At 40.4% G+C, this 21,744-nt stretch overlaps 1 protein-coding gene across 14 annotated transcripts in view; it reads left to right on the top strand.

Moving 5' to 3' along the window:
• LOC135484440 (kinesin light chain-like) overlaps positions 1 to 21,744 on the top strand; it is a 32,246-nt gene that overhangs the window by 5,721 nt on the left and 4,781 nt on the right. For 4 of the 14 annotated variants that reach the window (XM_064765909.1, XM_064765907.1, XM_064765900.1 and 1 more), the window contains exons 2-15: positions 3,552 to 3,795; positions 4,403 to 4,633; positions 4,849 to 4,939; positions 5,342 to 5,570; positions 7,448 to 7,535; positions 8,651 to 8,752; positions 9,007 to 9,090; positions 9,418 to 9,507; positions 11,769 to 11,868; positions 12,130 to 12,179; positions 12,735 to 12,911; positions 13,360 to 13,554; positions 18,393 to 18,508; positions 21,492 to 21,552. In XM_064765909.1, the coding sequence (XP_064621979.1) occupies positions 3,577 to 3,795; positions 4,403 to 4,633; positions 4,849 to 4,939; positions 5,342 to 5,570; positions 7,448 to 7,535; positions 8,651 to 8,752; positions 9,007 to 9,090; positions 9,418 to 9,507; positions 11,769 to 11,868; positions 12,130 to 12,179; positions 12,735 to 12,911; positions 13,360 to 13,554; positions 18,393 to 18,508; positions 21,492 to 21,552 (1,833 nt within the window). In that variant the 5' untranslated portion in view covers positions 3,552 to 3,576. Of the gene's footprint in view, positions 1 to 1,536; positions 1,587 to 3,551; positions 3,796 to 4,402; positions 4,634 to 4,848; positions 4,940 to 5,341; positions 5,571 to 6,383; positions 6,472 to 7,447; positions 7,536 to 8,650; positions 8,753 to 9,006; positions 9,091 to 9,417; positions 9,508 to 9,998; positions 10,089 to 11,768; positions 11,869 to 12,129; positions 12,180 to 12,734; positions 12,912 to 13,359; positions 13,555 to 18,392; positions 18,509 to 21,491; positions 21,553 to 21,744 lie in introns of those variants that run through there. The other 10 variants (XM_064765906.1, XM_064765912.1, XM_064765901.1 and 7 more) reach the window with 10 other exon arrangements.

Genomic DNA, 21,744 nt, shown 5'->3' on the forward strand with positions numbered 1-21,744 from the left:
AGACTTTTTGTTAGACGGTTCATTGAAATGAATCAAAATAGCGAGAGTTATTTTGGCCGATGGTTTATCGTGCCCTGAGGTCATTCATTGCATTTCACACCATAGGATTCAGTCCTGTGGTTTATACTGAAAAAAACATACCAGTAGTCCTTTCTCAAGTGTGTGATGTACAATTGACAAAAATGTATCGATTTGTTTTGCGGTGAGTCTTCTCTTTGATCCTTATCTTCAATTGTGTCAGAGGTCATGAAATGTTGTCTGCACATTTCATTGCCAGACAATATTTTTCCCTCAATGATTTGAGAGCTTTCCTTTGGTTCAAGTTTGTTCTTTTGTAGACAGATTCTTGGTTCATGATTGAAATGGGTCTGACTTTGGACCAGAATTTGGACAGATTTATCCTCAGACAATGGGATGCTGTGAGTGTAGAGAACAGCCAGCAAGGTGATGGTTTAACTCCAGGAATAAGAGAGGTTGATACTGAGAAAAAGGGCCTGGAAGCTCAGGATGCTGGCTGACTAATGGTTGGGACTCCTGTGGTTCAGGTGGCTCCTGATCACCTTGTTCCACAATCCTAGCATATCTCACCAAGATCCAACTTGGCTATAGATCTTATGTCTTCAGTGTATATCCGCATGGTGGATCAATAAAACCTGTCTGATGGCTATGTTCCCAGAAACGAGCTCAGTACATTGCCGCTCTATTATCATAATGTAGGCTGACATCAGCTTCTGCTGGCCGATCTGTGGTACATCTTCGGAAGACTGGCTGTGAACTCAATCTGTTATGTACAGTGCTCCAAGGTAGAAGTATTCCTCCATCTTCCACTTTAGGAATACAAACTACAGCTGTAGGGCTGTCAATTTCTTCAAAACTGGATTGGTTTTTGAGAACAATCATGCGCAGGTAAAATGTCTTGTTAATATTTTCTTGAAAAGTTGCCAAACTTGTTGATAATTATAATCTTGAGCCGGTTGTTGTACTGATGAATTAGTCACCTGGGCTTTAGGACTGCTGAGGAAATTCTCTGCACTGCATTCCTAGTCGAATGAATCTTACCATAAAATCCATATCATACACCAACGTGGATAGGCAGTCGGGGAAACATTGACTGCAGCCCGTGGTGTCGTGCAGTCGTCACATCCCAGTGACGCTTTCACCATAACATCCTATGAGAATCTGCGACGAATTGTCATTACTTGTTGATTCCATCATTTCGTGATTTAGCTATTTTGTGTATATTTCGCATTGATCCGGATGTCGGAAGTGTTGGATTCTGCTACTGGTAGTCATTTGGATTCTTGAAGCCTCGGAGTGGATGAATAATGCAAGTGCAATTAGCACCGAATATTGCATTACGCGGGTGTGTGTCAAGAATGCTAGTATGGGATATTATCATTACTTTCATATTGTGAATGTATAGTTGATACTGTATGTCTTAGAATGTTCAGAATGGAGTTGACTACGTACACTGTGGATTTTGCTAACATGTGGTTACTGCACTTAAATAGCTAGGCCGACGAAAGCTTGTCGTTTCAGAAGTTGAGGAAAATGGATCAATCCGCTACTCTAAAAGCTTATAAATTGTAAGTGAAATCTAGACCATCTGTTTGGAATCATGACTCTGGCTTCAGGGGTCGTTTTGTGCTATGTGTCATTGAAGAAGATGGCATTGGTTGACCTGACGTTCTAGGTCTCAAACTGCGCCTACGCTGAGTTATGTCCTCATAGAAGTTAGTGGGCTTTCTTTGTCAAACACCTCAAGAGAGTAGGCTGACTCTCGGGAATTTTGTCTATCAACCATGTATGACATGTATGAGCTTTTGACTACTGCTCTAATACAAACTCGAGCCTGGATCATATTATGATTTAAAAATTGACCTAAAACCATGACATTGACTTGTTGAGTGTACAAATCAATTACTGTAGCTCAGAATGATTCAGAGCTTCAGAGCTTCTGAAGGTCTGCCAGTAAACTGAAAACTATCAATACTTGAGGACTAAGTACCAGGTACAAGGCCTGCACTTTCAGCTTTCCTTCACACTCTCTATTGATCTGGCTGTGGGGTGCAATTTGTTCCGGCTTTGAAAGGTTGAATGTTTGTAGTACATGTAGTAGTGGCCATGAATTTTCAGTTCGCTTGGTCCAAAGACACCTGTTCTTCTTAAAATGACTTCGATGGGTTGTGTTTAATGGCTCGAAATAGAAGTTATCTTCCTTGCTATCTACTTGTGTTGTGGGGTTCTGTTTTCTTTGCGAGGGAAATTACTCATATTACCGGTACCACTCTTCAGTGAAGTGCTCTTTTGAGGAATTCAGTCAAATTCTAGATTTTCAAGGGCCGGCATCAGTTGGTAGTCAGTTCATCATGTCTTCACCACCTTACCTTGTATCACCTTACCCTGGATATAGCGGGTATATTGTAATTTTTGTCACATAGCCCTCCAGACAAAATCAATACCACTGACGAGTTTGATAACAACAGCATTCATCTACGGTAGTTGGCCAGCTTCAGTAATGATTACTTCATCTTGGGACTCGGCCAGCGCTAATGTTGTTATTGTCTTCACAGTCAGAATGCTAGCCATCTGATTATGACATTTGATCGAGTCTTCAAGTGAAGAGTAAAAAAGGCTTGTTTGAAATCGATCCATGTTTTGGTTATGTAATGCTTATCATGTTGACAATGAATGACCAAGGTAGATCTGTTGTAGGCCTACACAAAATGTCAGGTGTCATGTAGGGTTGAAAATATTTGCAGGCCTTCCTGCGACAACTTTACAAAGATGAGTGGTTGGGTCCACCATGTGCTTGGACTAATCAAAGATAACATCGACACAACCTTTGACTTGGCTTCTCCCGAATCATGGTAGTTAAGTCTTCTGTTTTAAGTTTGATCTGACAGCACGTGTGTTGCAAAATCAATTGGCAGTGATGGAGAATAACGCCATGGTCTCCAAAATACACTCCAGGAGACCTTCCTTGCATTGCACCATGTCATGTCGGCAAAGTTTGAATTGACGGAACTTGCTGAAGACTAGAAGAGTGCTTCTTGGGAGTTCTGACACCACTGAATTGGTGAGTGCGTTATTACTCAAGGAGTGATGCCACTTTGCCCTTTCCGTAAAACGGCCTCTTGAACTTCGAGCTGCTGCCTGTCTATTCAGTGGTATTGTGGACGATAGCTCATATTGTGCCATTATTTCAAATGGAGGCGGGGTAGGTGGTGCCCGTTGGTATTGGTTTTGATATACTCGCATTCTAATCCAATTTTCTGCAACCTAGCAACATGCCACGACGTCATGCTCCCAGGTAGTCACATTGCAACCCATTTCTTCTATTTTTAATTGCATTTCAGTATTTTCTTCAGCTCTCGGTATCGTGCGCTTGAAAAGTGGTTGTTCCTGCATGATATGAAGTGGGGTTTGCTCATCTTTTTGCCATCATTCTCACAAGGAGTTCAACTTTTGTTGACCGTGTCCAGATTCTTCCGTGTCAAGGCACCATTTTATGAAATCTGACTCAATCTTTCGTCCCTTGTATATTTCAGGAAGAAGATCGAGGAGATCGGCAAAATGACGGCCCTCTCTCAAGACGAGATCATCAACAACACCAAGACGGTGGTGCAGGGCTTAGAGACGTTAAAAAATGAACACAATCAGATACTTAATAGTTTATTATCGTCCATGAAAACGATAAAGAAGGAGAATGGAGAAACTAATCTAGTCGAGGAAAAAACTGGTATATTGAAAAAGTCTGTGGAGATGATAGAGTTAGGATTAGGGGAGGCACAGGTTAGTATTCTTACCTATGAGGATCAAAATCTAGAAATAATCGCAAAGGCCAAAAATGACTCTGTGGACCTGATCTTGTTTAATATTCCTAACATATATGACTTTGCTGACTGTGATTAATCACAATCGCCCACAACTGTCAATTCAGTCTAGCCCACTCTACTCACTCCAATACACATCTCTTGGGGCTGCGGTGATGGGGCAATATCAGCTCCAGACATTAATCTCGCAGCTTGGAATGGGAAAATCTTCTAAATGACCTTTAGAGTGACATTTATTGATTGTTTTGGCGAATACAACCTGTTTGATGGTCAGTGTTGCTAGGTTACTACTGATAAATATTCATCTTGTCATGTTGCCAATGAGAGTGTTTGGTACGGTTGTGTGGAAAGCTATCATTCTTTGCCATCTGAAATATGGGCAACTTACACTTACATTGAAACTTAAAAAAGAAACCAGTTAAGTACAAAAGATACATCCTTTTGGCTTTTAATGCCTCCACCTCTTGGTCAGGTAAAACTGGTACACTCAGTCAGAGCTGTGTTAGCCTCTTCAATTTCTGCCTTTAAACTTGTCCATAATTTACCTTTCTGATTGCATATTACAGGTCATGATGGCCCTAGCCAACCATTTACAACACGTAGAGGCAGAAAAACAGAAATTACGGGCCCAAGTGCGGCGGTTATGTCAAGAGAATGCATGGTTGCGAGATGAACTTGCCAACACACAGCAGAAACTCCAACAGAGTGAACAGAAAGTAGCCACATTAGAAGAGGAAAAAAAGCATTTAGAATTCATGAATGAAATGAAGAAATATGATTCGGACGATGCAAAGCCAGTAAGTTTTATCAGGTCAACCTGTACATCATGTCAAATACCTTACCTTCCAGGATGAGTGGAGTTGCTCAGCCCTGTCACAGTGAGTCTGAGAAAAAATGTCTATGAGAGCGTTGGCTTAGCATATCACAAGCTTGTCTGTTAGGACACCTGGTGCAAGAGGCACCCCACCCCACATGACTCCTCTGCTTCCCTAATGTATTTCTACTTTTCCAGAGTGAGGAAAAAGAAGCCGAGCCTTCATCTCAGTCATTAGATCTTGGGTTCCCAGAGGATGACGAGGACCCACAACCGGCTGATGGTACATGTTAGTATCGATTCATAAGTTCCGTCCCATCTGTGCACACTATCCCAGTTGTAATCTAATTTCGTCAGAGTTAATTGCTGTACTCAAGAAATCAATACATGAAATAATATTCCAATAGGTTTCATGTTCTTATCAGTATTTGCCAGTCCCAGGATGGCATGGGATCAATTTTGAGGCTCTGTGTGCCTTTAAAAACATCAAACATGGCAAAGAAAAATGTACTTATAGAGACAACCTCATGGAAACCATATGGAAAATTGCCCATGATGTCGACGCTGATGTTGCTGGACAGTGGCAGGAAAAGAACAATTTAAGTTCAGGCAAATTGATTGGAACTTTTACACTCTGCTGCCATGCATACTTTCCACCATAAAGCACTGTATTCTCTTTCCTCCATTCCAGTCCTATCACCTACCCAACCGAGTGCAATGGCGCAGGCTGCCAGCGGTGGTTACGAGATCCCCGCCCGGTTGAGAACCCTCCATAACCTAGTGATCCAGTACGCGTCCCAGGGGCGGTACGAAGTGGCCGTGCCATTATGTAAACAGGCCTTGGAAGATCTCGAAAAGACGAGTGGTCACGATCATCCAGATGTGGCCACGATGTTGAATATTCTAGCTCTTGTATATAGGTAGGTTTCAGAAGTCTGGTTAAAACTTAGAACTGTTAATGAGGATTGTGTTGAAATCTTTGCACCTGCTGAAATCTGAATCTGAAGATGTGGCTTAACTGCATCATATCTGGAACTGATCAGGGAACTTATTCATAGAGTTGGTATATTTAGCATGCTTTGGATTTTGGTATCTTGGTCAAAGAAAGATTTTCGGTATAGAAAGCAGTATAGTTCTTTGAACTGAAATGTGAACCATTGCGTATTGGGAGACTGCTTTCTTGAATGTTGCATGTTTGGTAGCTGGGATCCTAAAGGGAATATTTATTCAAAACATTGATCTCATGTGGAGGGTTGCTCATCTAAATGGGCTGAACACTTCCTCTCTGATATCCCTTATCCCCCAATTGACACAAGCTGTTGTGGTGAGTGTTGTGGAATTGCTGCCTGGATAGTATGGACCCACCCCTTACAATTGAAACTGTTGTTGTGCCGGCCAGTTTTCTTAATAGCTTAGAAAAAAGGGGGGTTTGTTGACTGCAAAAATGTTGGTTGATATTGATCTTTGATCCAATTCTGGCGTAAAGCACCAAATATGTTGCATGTTGGCCCAATGGCAAGCCTTGCTAAAGTTTAAAAACAGATGGCACTTTTTGGCCAGCTGGTGGTCTGATTGCCCACTTGTCCTTAAGGGCCCTTGGGAGAACTCTACTGGTTGGGATCAAATAATGATGATACTGTAACCTGGTCGGTACAGTGAGTTGGGAGTCGGGCTAACAAGAGTTGGGCTTAGAAATGCGATTGTTGCATCATATCTCTAGACTGCTTTTCCAGGGACCAAGGAAAATTTAAAGAAGCGGGTAATCTACTCCAGGATGCATTAGGTATACGGGAGAAAACTTTAGGACTGGACCACCCTGCTGTGAGTTTTGAGGGGCCGATGTGTTTTCTAGGCCTTGTTTGAGGCGTGCCCTTTGGTCATATGTCACAGGTGGTCTCACTGCTCATCTGCTGTACCTATTGATTAGGTTTCATACATTGCCTTGGGCTGCTCTATAAAATCATTTATTAACCACTCTAGGTCTGATCAAGAATTCTGAAAGAAAGACTAAACAAGTCAACTTACTGTTTTAGCTTGTGGCAAGGAGCTCTCCAGTGATCATGTGACAAAGGCATGGCCTCGAACATTCCTCGAGGGGTTCATGGTTTGCATGTTGGCCACGTCTGTCATTCTTATGGCTGAACACCCTTGAAGGGGTGACAACAATCGGCACCTTTGGTCCACGCATAAACCCAAACGTCCCTCAATCCTTGCTGATCCATGGTGGTCGTGAATTTGATTTTGACTGATAAAACTGTTGAAATGTAACCACCTCCTAGGAACCTGAGCCTATCCCCATCCACCACTCCTTGTGGACCAAAGATGTTGACATTGGGCACGGAACTGGTTTTGTATCTTGGGGCTGAATTCTGACACGGGCATGCCTGTTGGTTCAGGAACACCTGGGCATTTTGGTATCGGCTGAGGAATTTCTTGGCTTGGCTATCATGACACCATGTTCAACCTCTTTTGCTACCACTGTACCTTTCAAATGAAAGTTATGCCGCACACGGAGACAGTTACTCAGAATCTGAAATCTTGACAACTTATCAGATGTGGAGATTCAAAAAGTGATATTTGCCGATTTATAAAAAAACTTCTAATGGAAGTTGTCTTCTCTAATTTTGAAACCATTTATAAGGCAAAATCAACCTTTCTGAAGTTACTTGGCAAATTCAACCAGCTGTCTCGACTGGCGTTACTTTCATTGACGATGAATGACCTGGCTAACAACTCAACCTGCCTGTAACTAGCAGTTTGACCCTATCACTGCAACCAATAACACCTGTTATTTCAGAGACCAAGGGAAATACAAAGAGGCCGCTAATTTACTAAACGATGCCCTTGGCATCCGGGAGAAAACCCTTGGACATGACCATCCAGCTGTGAGTCAAATTTCCTATCAGCATGGCGGGCCTAGCTGGCTCCTTGTTACACATTCTGTATCACATCTTACATGTACCATCCATCTCATTGAAACTTGACAGTAGATTCTGATGAATTTGAGGGCGGGTGTGTGCGCGTGGCCCATGGGTAATTGGAGAAACGTCGGCAGTGATACTGTAATTCATGGAGCTACTGTCAGTTTTGAGATGAGATGGGAATGTCACCACACTTCAACACTTCATGTATCTGTCCCTATTTTCTTGCATGGCAATTCATCAAGATGTCTTTGTTTGTGAAAATCTTGTGCTCATACGCATGTATCAGAGTCAGTGTTTTCGAGAAAAATGTTATTGATTGATGATATTTTTATTTACATATTTTGTTAGTACACCCACCCCAACTAGTGAATTTGAACATTCTATCAAGTATAATCTCCATTATTTAATAGTTCTTAGAAAAATCTTTAACCCTATAACTTTTTTGTTCTCTGAAAACTTTATGAAAAAGTTGCATTGGTTTTGAATTCTGACTGTAGTACTCACAGCCACTGGTTTGTTTATTTGTTGTATAAAAGTATCACTTTGTTTCTCTCTCTGGTCTCCTGCCTTTTCCCTACCCAGTATGCATTTGTAGCCAATAGAGTTTTCTAACACATATTTCAACAACCCAATGTGTTTTTTCTGACCCTTACCGGTATTTTTCCGAAATTTCATTGACAGGGGGACTGAGATTGAGGTTGACAAAATAATAATCTTTGATGATTGAAACTTTTGGACTTCAACAGCCAACTAACAAATTATTATCAGTGTTATATGTTGTTCTTGTTGTTTGCTAAACTTCATTTCACTTGTCTCTATTTGTAGCTTGCAATCTCAAATATTTTCAAACTTTGAAAAGGAGAAATTACCTTTAGCCTGATGTGATTTCAGAGCTGTGGAAATCTCCTCAAGATTCATGAAGTTTAGGGGTACCGCTTTGGCCTGTGTTCATTTTCAGTAAAAAAATTAAGAAATCTTAAGTTGATATGTTGCATTTGGAGTAGATTTGCAATTGCAGTATGTGTAAATCATGTTATTCTGGTCATTTTATTTATTCTACCTGATTTTCTCCACAGGTGGCGGCAACTTTGAACAATTTAGCTGTTTTATATGGAAAGCGGGGGAAATACAAGGAAGCTGAGCCTCTTTGTAAACGTGCTCTTTTGATCAGAGAAAAGGTAAAGTAGAACTACATCAGTGTTCCTACTAGTCCTCAAGAAACTGCAAGTCCATGGATTGAAAATGATTTGATTTAAGAACCTGAGTGTCTTTTTGAGTGCCACCAAGGGGTGGAAGTTGTATGCAGGCCAGTCCAGTCAACACTTGAAATGCGCATCAGTAAGCTGACACCAGCCTGGAAGGGATTCTGTTGATAGTTGATAGTTGTTCATAAAAATTCATAGCACATAATGATTGATGTTCTGTCTTTCAGGTTTTAGGTCCTGATCATCCAGATGTTGCCAAGCAACTGAATAATTTAGCTCTATTGTGCCAGAATCAAGGAAAATATGAAGAGGTAAAACAAATTGTCTATCATTCGGGCTAGCCAGATTATCTGATGTTTTCTAGAATTATATTGCAACTTTTCATTGTAAAGGCCTACGCTCATCGTGTAAACTGTTTTACTCCCACAGGTAAAACAGAAATAGACATTGCCACTGTACAGTAACTGTTAATTAGAATACAACCAATCGCGAATTCATGACTTAGAGATTTTGGAAGAATGTGTTGATGAAGAGTTTTAAAGCAACACACTACCATGTCAACATTCTTATTAACTGACTCCTTGTTGCTGATGTGTCTTGTGTTATACCGCCTGGATTTCATTCCACCGCCATTCTAGGTCGAACAGTACTACCAGAGGGCTCTCGAGATATATGAAAGCAAGCTCGGACCAGATGACCCCAATGTTGCTAAGACTAAAAACAACTTGGTAAGGCCGGCCCGTTCCCTGTTGTGTTCCATGTGCATTGTGTCGATGGTTTCTGTTCTTTTCAGAAGAGCTTAGAGAGGGATGTTTTTGTGTGGAAAAGGAAAGCCTGGTACTTTGATATTGTGTCCTGGTCATTTATAGCACTGAAAAATCGGGTGAATTTTCAGTCTGTCATAACTCTCAACACCTACTCTCAACACTTTTGAGTTAAGTTCATGATTGTTCCTTCATGTATCTAAGTAAACTTTGTGGGTCTCAAAATGTATAGGTGTTATACAGAAAGAAGGATTGACCAAGTTAACTGTGGTTAGTACGCTGTCGAGCCAACGATTCACTCTCCACACTGAAGCATCCGTCTCCTCCCTCTAGCTGTGTAGATAACAACCGCATGATGTCTCACAGCTCCGCCTGTAGGCTACACCTGCGGTACTGGTCCAGATTAGCTCCTGCAGCACTGTTGTTACGCATGGATGCTCACGTTATCATTCCAGGTGGAGCTATACTACCAAAGGGCTTTAGAAATCTACGTTCAGAAACTAGGCCCTGACGATCCTAACGTTGCCAAAACTAAAAATAACTTGGTAAGACGGTCTAGCCTGGGTAAGGTGTCGCACTACTTTGGAGTGGTTAGATGCAACAGTCCTGTCTATCTTTAAATCAAACACTGTCCTGTCACAGTTCACCTCCCCATTGTACGTCCCATTGGGTCAGGCGTTTCTGGCCCTATATACGCCTTTAGATAGATTAACAAACCACATTAGTTCGATTTGGAGCACTTGTAGCTAATTCTGTTGAAAACTGTGTGTGAGGTAGGCTGAGAAGATCAAGTTTGTAGACACCAGACTGTTGATGTTATAGTGGTGTTCATCTGTTTCCTATCATGGATGTGCATGTATAGAACAGTTCCTGACGTACTTAGGTGTTGCAGGGATTCAATCCAAACTGCTGCATCCCTGAACTCCCATCTTCATATTGATTCCTCAGTAATAACTTAGCTTTCATAAATTCCTTTGACATTGAACAAGTCCAGAAGGTATCTATGGTATCATCGAATTGAACGCGTTCTAGCACCTGAGTTGTGTGGTTTTTTTGGATAGAAACTTGGTCTTTTCCGTTTGACCCTCACAGCACACAGACACACACTTTGAACCTGTGATCTCATAACATTCTTGTCCCACCCACACCCTTACCAGGCATGCCGCTTGTGTGCATGGAATGCTCAGCCTCAGTTGTAAATTACCTTTACCCTGAAAGCTGCATCCAAACCAATGCGGTCAAATATTCGAAATTTGCAGCCTGGGGTTCCTTGCCGGGTGACTTCACAGAGATATTTGAGGTTGGCAAAGAGAGCATGTTTTAAGTTATGGCATGTACAGAGTATAATCCTTTTGTGTTGAAGCAATACAGGTCCCTGCTTCTGAGACCCTTTCTTACACTATTCTGGGTTAACAGCTTTGATAATTTTTGGGGTTTTTACAAATTTTACAACTCTTGGATGAAATCTTTTTTCTGCCTCTTTTCTAAGCCCTATTATTATAACGAGGTTGGGTATAACTAAATGGTTAAGTTTAAAACTTGCCCCCCCCCCAGCTAGTTTCTAATAAGAGTAAAACTTGGCAATGAAGTTATATGAAATGAAATAAGGCTGTCACAACTCAAGTTGCCAAAGATTTTTGTGTCATATATGTTATAACAGCATGCTTATTACATGTATTATCATTGATTGCCCTTGATGATGTAAAAGTTCTCAATTGAGAAGCTGCTGATGGTCTGAAAACTATCTTCCCATGATAGAATAAGGACTACTCAATAACAAGCTTGCTTTGCTCATGTGTTGCTTATAAACGCGTAACCTTATGACGACAGATCATCTTTGAGAAATCACTTTCCTACTTACCACTTTCATCAAGCAAGAATGTGGGGCCTCTGCCCAGGTAGCGACCAAACTGAAGCCCAGTACTTTCTGCACCGAATGAGCATGAGAGGTGTGTTCTGATTGACCGAGACATGACAGAAGTCCCATTTCCAGCTTGGTGCAAGTTTAGAATGGAATTTTCTCTCATAAGTAATTTTCAAAACATCCACTGTTTGTGAAAGAAGTGTCCACTTTATACAAATCATATGCAGTGGAACCCTGCTATGACGACCACGACCACTGGATTGGGTGGTCCCAATGACCAAATTCACCCCTCTAACCCGACCAAAGGGCCTAATTGCCGTTGAAAGACGAATGCTGCCATGATTTTCTGCGTCTTTTTCAGGCTTCAGCCTATCTGAAGCAGGGTAAATACAAGCAAGCAGAAACGCTCTACAAAGAGGTGCTAACGCGTGCACATGAAAAGGAGTTTGGGAAAGTTGATAGTGAGTATGAGTTGTTGTCTCATCTCACAGAATATTGGTTACGCGGCTACCTTAATCTGGGACATTATCTGTCCTAGGCCCAGTTGCTCAATCGGCATAGAGAAAAAACCCAGCAGTAATATCTATGGGTCATGTGACTGCGCAGTCTTGCAACATGATGAGTTGTTCATTGATTAAACTTTTCTTCAAGGCGCCAAATGAACATATAGTCCAGTTGCAGTAGTTCAGCCTGTAGTAACTCAAACTGACTCTGTTTTTCAGATGACAACAAGCCTATTTGGATGCGTGCTGAAGAAAGGGAAGAAAACAAGGTAAGGATATTCTTCTTTGGAGGGAGGAGATTCATGAGATTTATGAACCTACTAATTCTGTCCAGTGGGGCAGAATTCTTTCAAAAATGTACTCACGTGACATTGGAGGCTTGTTTCCTAACAACTATATTGCTCATTAGTGGTCTGTCTTTTCTCTGAGATTCCCCTCATTTGACTCAAAATTAATGGGTATTGTCTGAATTTTGTATTTTAGCACATTTACATAGTGAGTAACCTGTAGTGTATGGCGTGTTTGAGATTATCAGCAATTTGTGCATGGATTTTTTGCTGTGTGTGGCTCTATTGAACATTGGTGATATCAAGTATACTTGGTTCCTACTTTTTGACATTTGATTCAGTATCTCATATCAAATAGTCACGGTTTGTATGATCTTACGAGAATAAACTCTGCAATGTTTTTATTTCCTTCCTATCTTGTACACTGTTTTGTGTGTCATCTGAATGCAAAGTGTTTGCAGTGCTCAGAGTAAATGTGGTTTGTGAGTCGTTACACTTGGGGTATTTTGCCAACATCTTCTTGTACATCTGTTTCAGGGGAAATATAAAGATAATGCATTATACGGCGAATATGGTGGTTGGCATAAAGCGGCCAAGGTTGACAGCCCGACAGTCACGACAACGTTAAAGAATCTTGGCGCCCTCTACCGGAGGCAAGGCAAATACGAAGCTGCCGAAACTCTAGAGGAGTGTGCAACAAGATCGAGGAAAACTGTAAGTTTTCATGTACAAGTCCAAAATCCCCTTGGTAATGGTAGGAGAAGAGATATCTACCTATTTAAACCATTTTTGGTGGGGAATAGTTTCCCAAAAGTAAAGTTTTATCGGTGATTTCCCTGTCAAGGACAGACAATTATCCTAACAAATAGACACCATCTCGCTCAATGGTATAACTATGACACTTGAAGGGAATCTACCCTATATGAGTTTTCCGACCATTTTGTTGCAGAACAGACAAGGTTTCTAGTACTTGGAGTTCTTACTTCAAGAAAACATTTTACATGAATATTTATACTAACATTTCTCGCATGAAAAGTTCAAGCTAGTCTAGCTGGTAGTGCATGGCCTGTCTATTACATTACCCAGTTGTCGTGTTCCTCCTTTGGTCCCTTTTACCCTGTTGCTCATACAGGATCTAACACAGAAACCTGGCTTTTCACAGGCCCTTGATGTTGTACGTCAAGCCAAGGCACCAGATGCTGCACCAGTAGACCCGAAGGATACCAAACCTATCAAGCGTTCTTCGAGCAAAGATCGAAGTCGACGTGATTCACGTGAGTCGTTGGATAGTGTTACTTACGAAAAATCAGGTGATGGAGATGAAGTGAGTATTGGTGTGGAGTGGTCTGGGGACGGGGTAAGTATGAGTACGAGACTATGGCATTCCACTACATCTAGGCAAGGCATGCTAGATAAGGGCACCCTGACCCAAAAACTGAGGGTGAAAAATCTTAGGAGCTTTGCATCTGCGGGATAGACTTAGAACACTGTATATTAGTATCCTGAAAACTGGGATTAGAAGTGGTTCTTCTTCGACTTCAGATAATCCTAAAATTTAGGATTAGGAATGGAGAGGGAGAGAAAAGTTGTTTTTCTGATGCAAAGCTAAAATGTTTCATGAAATTCTGCCTGTTTACACCTCTTCCTTCTGCTATAGCTTCTCATTGTGCCCTCTGAGGCAATCACGTTTAAAGATTGTAAATTCTGATAAAAGTTGGCCTGGAATGTTGCAATATGAGAAGCGCTTTTCACTTTTCGATGTCGAGATCTTATCAAATCATCTTGCAGTCAAATTACTTGAGATTGTTGCTCAGTTGCTGAAGTACTACCGGCTTGTAGATAGATATTTCTGCACATTCTGTGAGCGTACTGCTTCATTTTTCACCCCACTGCTTAAGTTATGCCCTGCCTGTACTGGAGATGCCATCAAAATGAGTGCATGTAACTCACTGTGGTGTTTGAACAGGTTTTAGTCACCTTTCTAATTATGTCCGGCTTGTGCAGGTTTGTCCATGTCGTCTGCTGCTTATCTTATGTTTCTTTCTTCATCAATGGATACCCAAACAAGTTTTCAATGGTCTTTTGTGACCAGGGCCTAGTATTATAAAACTTAATGCCACTTCATCATTCATAACTCCTATTTCTGCTCTATATTAATTAACTGAAAAGGAACACAACCCTGGAATGATCATGACCCAAAGTTTAACAAATGGTTTATGATACCTGGCCAAGGGCTCTTCTTGCCACCTCAGTGCCGTGTTGGAAACTTCTCCGGCCATCCTGACCAGAAAAGTTCCTTGTTTTTTGTCTTGAATTGAAAAGTCATTTCATTTTCTCCTAGTCTTTCTTGTCATGTTTTAGTATTTTAGTTGGCTGTTCTCTCATTCTGTCCTCATTTGATGTTGTCCAAGCCACTACAGGCTGTTTCCGTCTTGCTTCTGCCTGTGGTTTTGCTATGTGGTGCAAGCCACAAGGACGTTGAGTCCTCGGCATAGATGTCGTCTTATCTGAGAGAGCGCATGGCTTTTGTTGCCTGTTTTGCTAATCTTTACGCAAAGAAACTTAAAAGAGAGCTTCATTTTGGTCTATCACGATACTTTGTCTTGTTGTTTTGGCATTGGTGAAAATTAGGTTGTTTTGAAGCTCCCAAAATATCTTTCAAATAGACAACAGTAGAGCAGATTTTATTTGGTCGTGGAGAGGTTATCTTTTTATATGGTCTGCATGTGTATTTGCAGTTTGGCATGTTTTTTAAAGTTATACTCATGGATATTTCAAGGCACTTTTTCATCAAATGTTGCAGGTGTCATAGACATGCATGCCTTAATTAGGTTTTGTGGTATATTTCTGAATGTGACCACATGTGTTTGTTTTGATATTCTTCATTTGTCGGTGTCATGCTTTTGTTGTTCAAGACCTGCACAAGTCCATTGAGTGTTCTGCACGGAAGTATTTTCTTCAATCCAAAAGTGATTTTGCTGATAATATTTTGCACCAATTTGCACAAAGATGATTCGTAACATTTCACTGCAAATGTAGTCACATGAGCGTTAGGAATACCTCACTTTGTGTTTCCGAACAAACAAACAGGTTTTTATTGTCTGCACAGTGTGATTAGCAATGAGCCAAAATAATTGTCATCATCTTTTCTGAGAATATGATCGCACAATCGCAGCATCGGCTCATTATATTGACCATGATCAATGGTTCCTGGCACGTTTTTAAAATCAAAGATATTTTGCATTTGAAAATAATTTGCCATTCCACATGCGATAGTTGGCCACAGTTTATCATTGTCTTGCTTATTAGGTCATCCATCTGCAATCCTTTTCATCAATACGCGACCTGCCACTTTTGTTTGTGGCTCGACCGCAACTCCACATCTCTTTTCCTCTCTCATCATCATTTCTGTACCAAATAAGTCACAAATCATTTCAGATTAGGGGGGTGTTTATTTTTCTCTTAAATCAGTTTCTTATCATTCTGATTTCATCCTCCCTTTCTGTGCGATTTAGTTCTCATGTGAAAAGGGTCACCCGTAGATGAGGTCAGGTGAAACTGCATGCAGCCAAGATTGGATGGGGTGCCATTCTTGTACTCATACGCCATGTCTCCGGTTCAGGTTTCCTTCTATTGGGCTGCCTGTATTTTGAAAAATCTTGAGATTCAATCATTTTCTTTCTAATTCATCATTATACTTCAGGAATACTTGCTTTATAGTTAGACGAGTCATTGAAATTGTAAACTAGAAATAGTCGACAGCTCTAATTTTGAGAGTCGGGATTTCTCTAATCACTTTCTTCATTGCGTTGTTGTTGTCGTCTGCTTCTTGGATGCCGAGTCGAGGGAGGAAGATGCTGAGATGAATGCTGCTACCTTCAGCCGAGCCGGACGACACTTATAGTCAACAATCCTGAGATACGCACATGGGCTGCAGTCAGTGTTCCAGCCAACCTATGACACTGGTTGGTCCAAGTATAAACTGACTGATCAGGCACTGGAACATGTTCTGTCACCTGACTGTTGTTCCAGATTTCAATTGCCATGTGCCTGGCTTTACCCTGACTGAAGTAAAACGAATCATCATACCATGAATATTATGAATATTGTGAATCATCGACACAACATTAGCTTTTGCCTGTCAACAGTGCTTCAAGCATTCGGAAGGAACTGCTTGCTAATACATCCACTCAGACAATGATATGGAAACCAGCAGTTGAATATTTGTATCTAAGGCCGAAGTTACATAGACCTCATTCGTTCATTTACCACGAGTCACTTTCCGGGTTTTTCTTTCATTCCTCGGTGAATGCACGCCACAAGGCCGTGCTTTTACAGGGGAACGAAAGCAAAAGGGGAAAATGAGTCCTGGGAAATGAACGAATGAGGTCTATGTAACTTCGGCCTTATGGTTCTTTCAATCTTGTATGAATCACATGTCATTTCATATTCGTAATAACAATGCCAATGATATTTCCAGTATGTGTACAAGCTTTACTAGTTTCTAAATACTTATGTAGATGTTGTGATAAAAAGAACTTCGCAGTGATACGAGTTTTAGGAAATACAGTTCTGGCCATATGTAAACCAAACACTATTTCTACGAGTGTAATCATGTTTTGAGAAGATTACCTGTGCATCGCCTTCGCTAACTTCTGCAAATGATATTCTGAAATATTTGGGGCAATGCAGATTTCGTGCAACAAAAAATGTTTCTTATGGACAGAACCGTAGTGTTACGTTATTTCACAAAAGTTGACTAATCCGCATGGTGTGACCAGTTCTAAATGAAAACCTAGTTCCTCTGTATTCTCACTTGTATTGCTTTCAACTTGAGCCAATGAGCAAGTCCTCTTGCTTCTAGGATAATGAGGAATTGTAAAATGCTTACAAAAAGCAATTTGATTTACTTTGTTATTGTTTACATTTGTTGCTGTTTTATAATGTATAGCTACCAGCAGAAGAATGACGGTGTGGGTTAATGCTGTTGTCAGGCTGATAATACCATACTCAAAGATGTTGCAATTAAAGCTTAAAACGTTTGAAAAACTATTCAAGCAAATTTATTGATGAAGCAATTTCTGTCATGTCTGTAGGCCCGGGCCTGTTTTGTGAGTTGGGGGGTGCGCGATACCAAAATCCATTTCAAGTATGCTCTGTAGTTTAAAAAAGACATAGGAATATAATAATCAGTTAGTATAATCAGCTTTAGGAGCAGGATCCAAGGTTAGATTTTACATCATGAAATGAAATTCACTTCCATTATCTATCGATTCCTGCTTCGTCCTATCTATAGTAAAACTGGTTTGGTGTTTTGACTGTTATGCACATTTGGTGTGGAGTATTTACATTGATATAGCATAAAGGAATAAACGTAAAGGTATCACTAAAAAGTGTGTCATTTTCCAAAGATTCGGTTTGTGATGGAGTCAGATCACCATAAAAGCATTGTCGTAGTCTCCAAATAAGATATTTTCTTTGATGAACTGAACATTTTGTCATTTTTAGTGGTACCTTTATGTTTATACCTTTATGATAGTTCTTGCCTTGGTGTGGTTCATGGAGATCCTCTCATGTCATAAACCTTAGTTTCTTGCTTGCTTATTACATTTGAGTTGCTTCATTGATGTGATGATTTGATATTTATATTGGCTGTCACTGCTGTGTTTTGTGGCTTCGTACACAACAGAAGAGCTTGATCTCCGAGAAAATCCAAATCATACAGATAATGCATGATCAGGGAGAATATTATACATGAATGTTGTCTGCTATTTTTTCAACTCTTGCATAACTTCCCTCAGATAGTAACAAAATTTCTTTAACTTTGTGTTCAGTTTCCTAGCACTAACTTTTAAATCCTAGATGAGTTACACTTGTACATATTTGCTTCAAAAGTATTTTCATCTGTCTTTCTCTCTTGGAGTATGTGATCTAACTGTGGTTCAAGAGACAACAAATGGTTCTCTCTTTCCATAGAAGAAAAACACATTCTGAAAAATCTTCTTTGGATTCTGATAGATATTGTCATTTTCTTGTGCTCAAACGAGTGCTGAATTTATACAAACGGTTAACCCTTTCCTCCTGATTGGATTGCAATGGGCCAAGCTCTTGTGAGTGTTGTTGCATACACAGTAGCCATATATGTAGCTGGTAACCAACAAAATACCCTTTTCTTTCTGACTTCACCTCACCCAGACCGGCAAACTTAAACGCAGTGGCTCCCTAACGAAACTGAGAGCTTCAATTAGACGCAGCAGTGCCAAACTCGTCCAGAAATTGAAAGGAAAAGGTGACGAAAATCATTCAGGAAGGTAAGAATCAGTTGATGTGAGAGACAATGATCGAAATCTAAAAACGCCCGCACTTATTCACCCTGGACCACGTAGCGGTGCCCCACCGCACCGACCGCCTACCGGCACCAATCTCCTCCTCAGTGTTTTACTTTGCGTTATGCATGCGTTCTCCTCTTGCATGAGTATCTTACTGTCCCTATCACTTACCACCTGCTGTTTAACCATTGATACTCTAGTTTCACCGCTCTGAGACCGGTTCTGAATATCCTGTTGGGACAAGCAGTATGCTCACGGTAATTGGATACCATTCAACGAGTTCTGTTGGGAAAGAATATGAGTTGACAACACCAAGTTGTCCGATGGTCATTATGGCATGTTCCCACTCGGCCTTGGTTCTTTGATTTTGTAGTCGTAAACCAACCAGTCTCTGATCGGTGAAGCTTGAGTATTTTGCTGCACTGTTGTCATGCAGTGGTGTGTAGTAGTATTACGGTATAAGAATGTAATGGACACATAGTATATAGTTCTAGAATTTCCTCAGCTAACAAGATTTTTTGCCAAAGAGGGCAGTCTTAAAATGATACATGAGTTCAGCTGGTGGGATGTGGTTCTTAGTTCCAGCTGCAGCAGTAGAGATGATCTGTCAAGCTTTACAAGTGTAACAAGTACAGCTGAAGAAGATGAGGAAGAGCCAACATATCATGATGGTGATGTGATTCATTTTGGACAATTTTAACATCAGTTGCATTCTGAAGTTGGTTCTTGCGTGTTAGATTAATGTGACTTCAAGGGGTGTCTGAGATTTCAAATTGGTGTCTGAGACTTCAAATTGGTGTCTGAGACTTCAAATTGGTGTCTGAGATTTCAAATTGGTGTCTGATACTTCAAATTGGTGTCTGGGACTTCAAATTGGTGTCTGAGACTTCAAATTGGTGTCTGAGACTTCAAATTGGTGTCTGGGACTTCAAATTGGTGTCTGAGATTTCAAATTGGTGTCTGAGACTTCAAATTGGTGTCTGAGACTTCAAATTGGTGTCTGAGACTTCAAATTGGTGTCTGGGACTTCAAATTGGTGTCTGAGATTTCAAATTGGTGTCTGAGACTTCAAGTTGGTGACTGGGACTTCAAATTGGTGTCTGAGACTTCAAATTGGTGCCTGAGACTTCAAATTGGTGCCTGAGACTTCAAATTGGTGTCTGAGACTTCAAATTGGTGTCTGAGACTTCAAATTGGTGTCTGAGACTTCAAATTGGTGTCTGAGACTTCAAATTGGTGTCTAGGACTTCAAATTGGTGTCTGAGATTTCAAATTGGTGTCTGAGACTTAAATGGGTGTCACCATGTTTTAGAGTGCAACCAATGTGAATTTGATTCATGTTTGGATCCAGTTTGGTTAATGTTGAAAGTTAGTTTCAAAGTTTGGTTACAGTGGCTCCCTTTGGCTTTGACTCATGAACCAAAAAGTTAAATCTAACATTTGTTCTGCTGTTCAGGAGTTCTATTCAAAAGTTCTGATTGTTGTTACTCTGTTATATAATAAGGCATTGTTATGAAGGAACTGACCACATGTAATCATTTAATTCTGTGGAACAGCCATATACACTATAACCACTGCATATCCATATTCTTTCTGTGTGCCTTCACTATACCTCTGAATATCTTGCTTTGCTTTAAGTGTCACTTACCTTTAGCCAAGGATAGATTACTTTCTTTGCATTAAACACCAACTTATTTCATGTTAGACATAGGATTAGTGTTGATTGCAGTAACTGATGAAATATGAGTTAGTTCTGAGGGGGAACTATTCTAAAACCGTATTGAGCTTCTTCAACCCATACCACCGACCTGAGGCATTTACGCATAGCCTCTGCATTGGACCACAGTTCACAGGAACTGCAACACCTGGTGGTCAGGGAGTGAATTTCAGCTGGACTATCCTCAGCCTCCTGTTCTCATCTGGATTCTTGAAAGTGGTTTAGGAAGGCATGTAAATTTATGCATTATCCATAACTTTCCCAAGTTCATTAACTATCCAGAGTCCCCTTATCTTACTTTAAAAAGTTCAGGTCTGGCATCATGAAATGACTTTAGCATAAAACAGCAAGGATCTGTTGGCCAACAGGCATGGCTTTGAATGTACTGTAAAATCAGTCAGGAGTTGTTCCACACAAGTCGGAATGGCTCCTGACTGATCATACAGTAGTATGGAGATTTAGGTCAACACTGTTTTGCTAAAGTGCTTTCATGCCTTCATTGTGTAAATTTCCCACCCATCCTGCTTCTAAGCATGCAATCAAAACCCTTGGTTTGAGTTGTTTTCAATACTACTGCTCCATTGAATTAGGTATGTTTGTTTCTTACTCTCCTCCGAACCACAAATTTGGGTCACCTAAACTAGGGAAGGGTTCCATTCGTTCAAATGTAAACAACTGTTATTCTCCTGCTGTTAGCTTTTCACCAGCGATAAACAATATACACACCTAGAAAACTCTATGAAAATCGGTTTCTCATTATGATGTTAGTTGTCTGTTTCTGACACATTTCCTTCTCATCACTAGGCTTAGACACTATGTACCAAAACCGTATAACTTCTACTGTTTGTAGGTTATAATCATGTTGAAATGTCTCTAACACACCCTGTAGAAACTAACTGTAATAGTCTTTTAAAAAACTAGTTGCTTTGCCATTAAAATCAGCAAAACTGCTGGGTTAAAATCGCTGTAGTGTAGAATTTGGCCTCAAGAGGATGAAAATGTTTTCTCATTCCAGTATAGTCATCATCGTGTCTTGAATATTGTGTTCTAACGATTTGCAGCATGTGCTTAATAGTTTGAAAACACACAAGACTACTACATAATCAGTGGTTTTATCTTTCAGGTTTTCCTCAGTGTCCGAGAGATCATTGACTTTTTGTTTCAGCCAACCCCTGCACGTAATATTATTTCATTGACAATCCGCCTGTGGTTTTCCAGTTTATTAATGTGGTTTCTATTATCTTACAGCATGAAAAGAGCAAGCTCAATGTCAATACTGAACGTAAACAGTAAAGATGATAGATTACAGGCAAGTACATCAAAGCTAAGACAATTTCCTTGATTATACTAAAATTTGGTGTCTTCCACTTGCTTTTACTTCATGGAGAGGCAGAGGCTCTGAAATTTTAAAGTGAGAATCCAAGCATTATATGAGATATTGCATTATTTCAAAAAAATAATCCCATCCAATACCTTACTCTCTGTTTCCCTGCACCTAACC

This window comes from Lineus longissimus, chromosome 3 (genome assembly GCF_910592395.1).
Source record: "Lineus longissimus chromosome 3, tnLinLong1.2, whole genome shotgun sequence".
NCBI lineage: Eukaryota > Metazoa > Nemertea > Pilidiophora > Heteronemertea > Lineidae > Lineus > Lineus longissimus.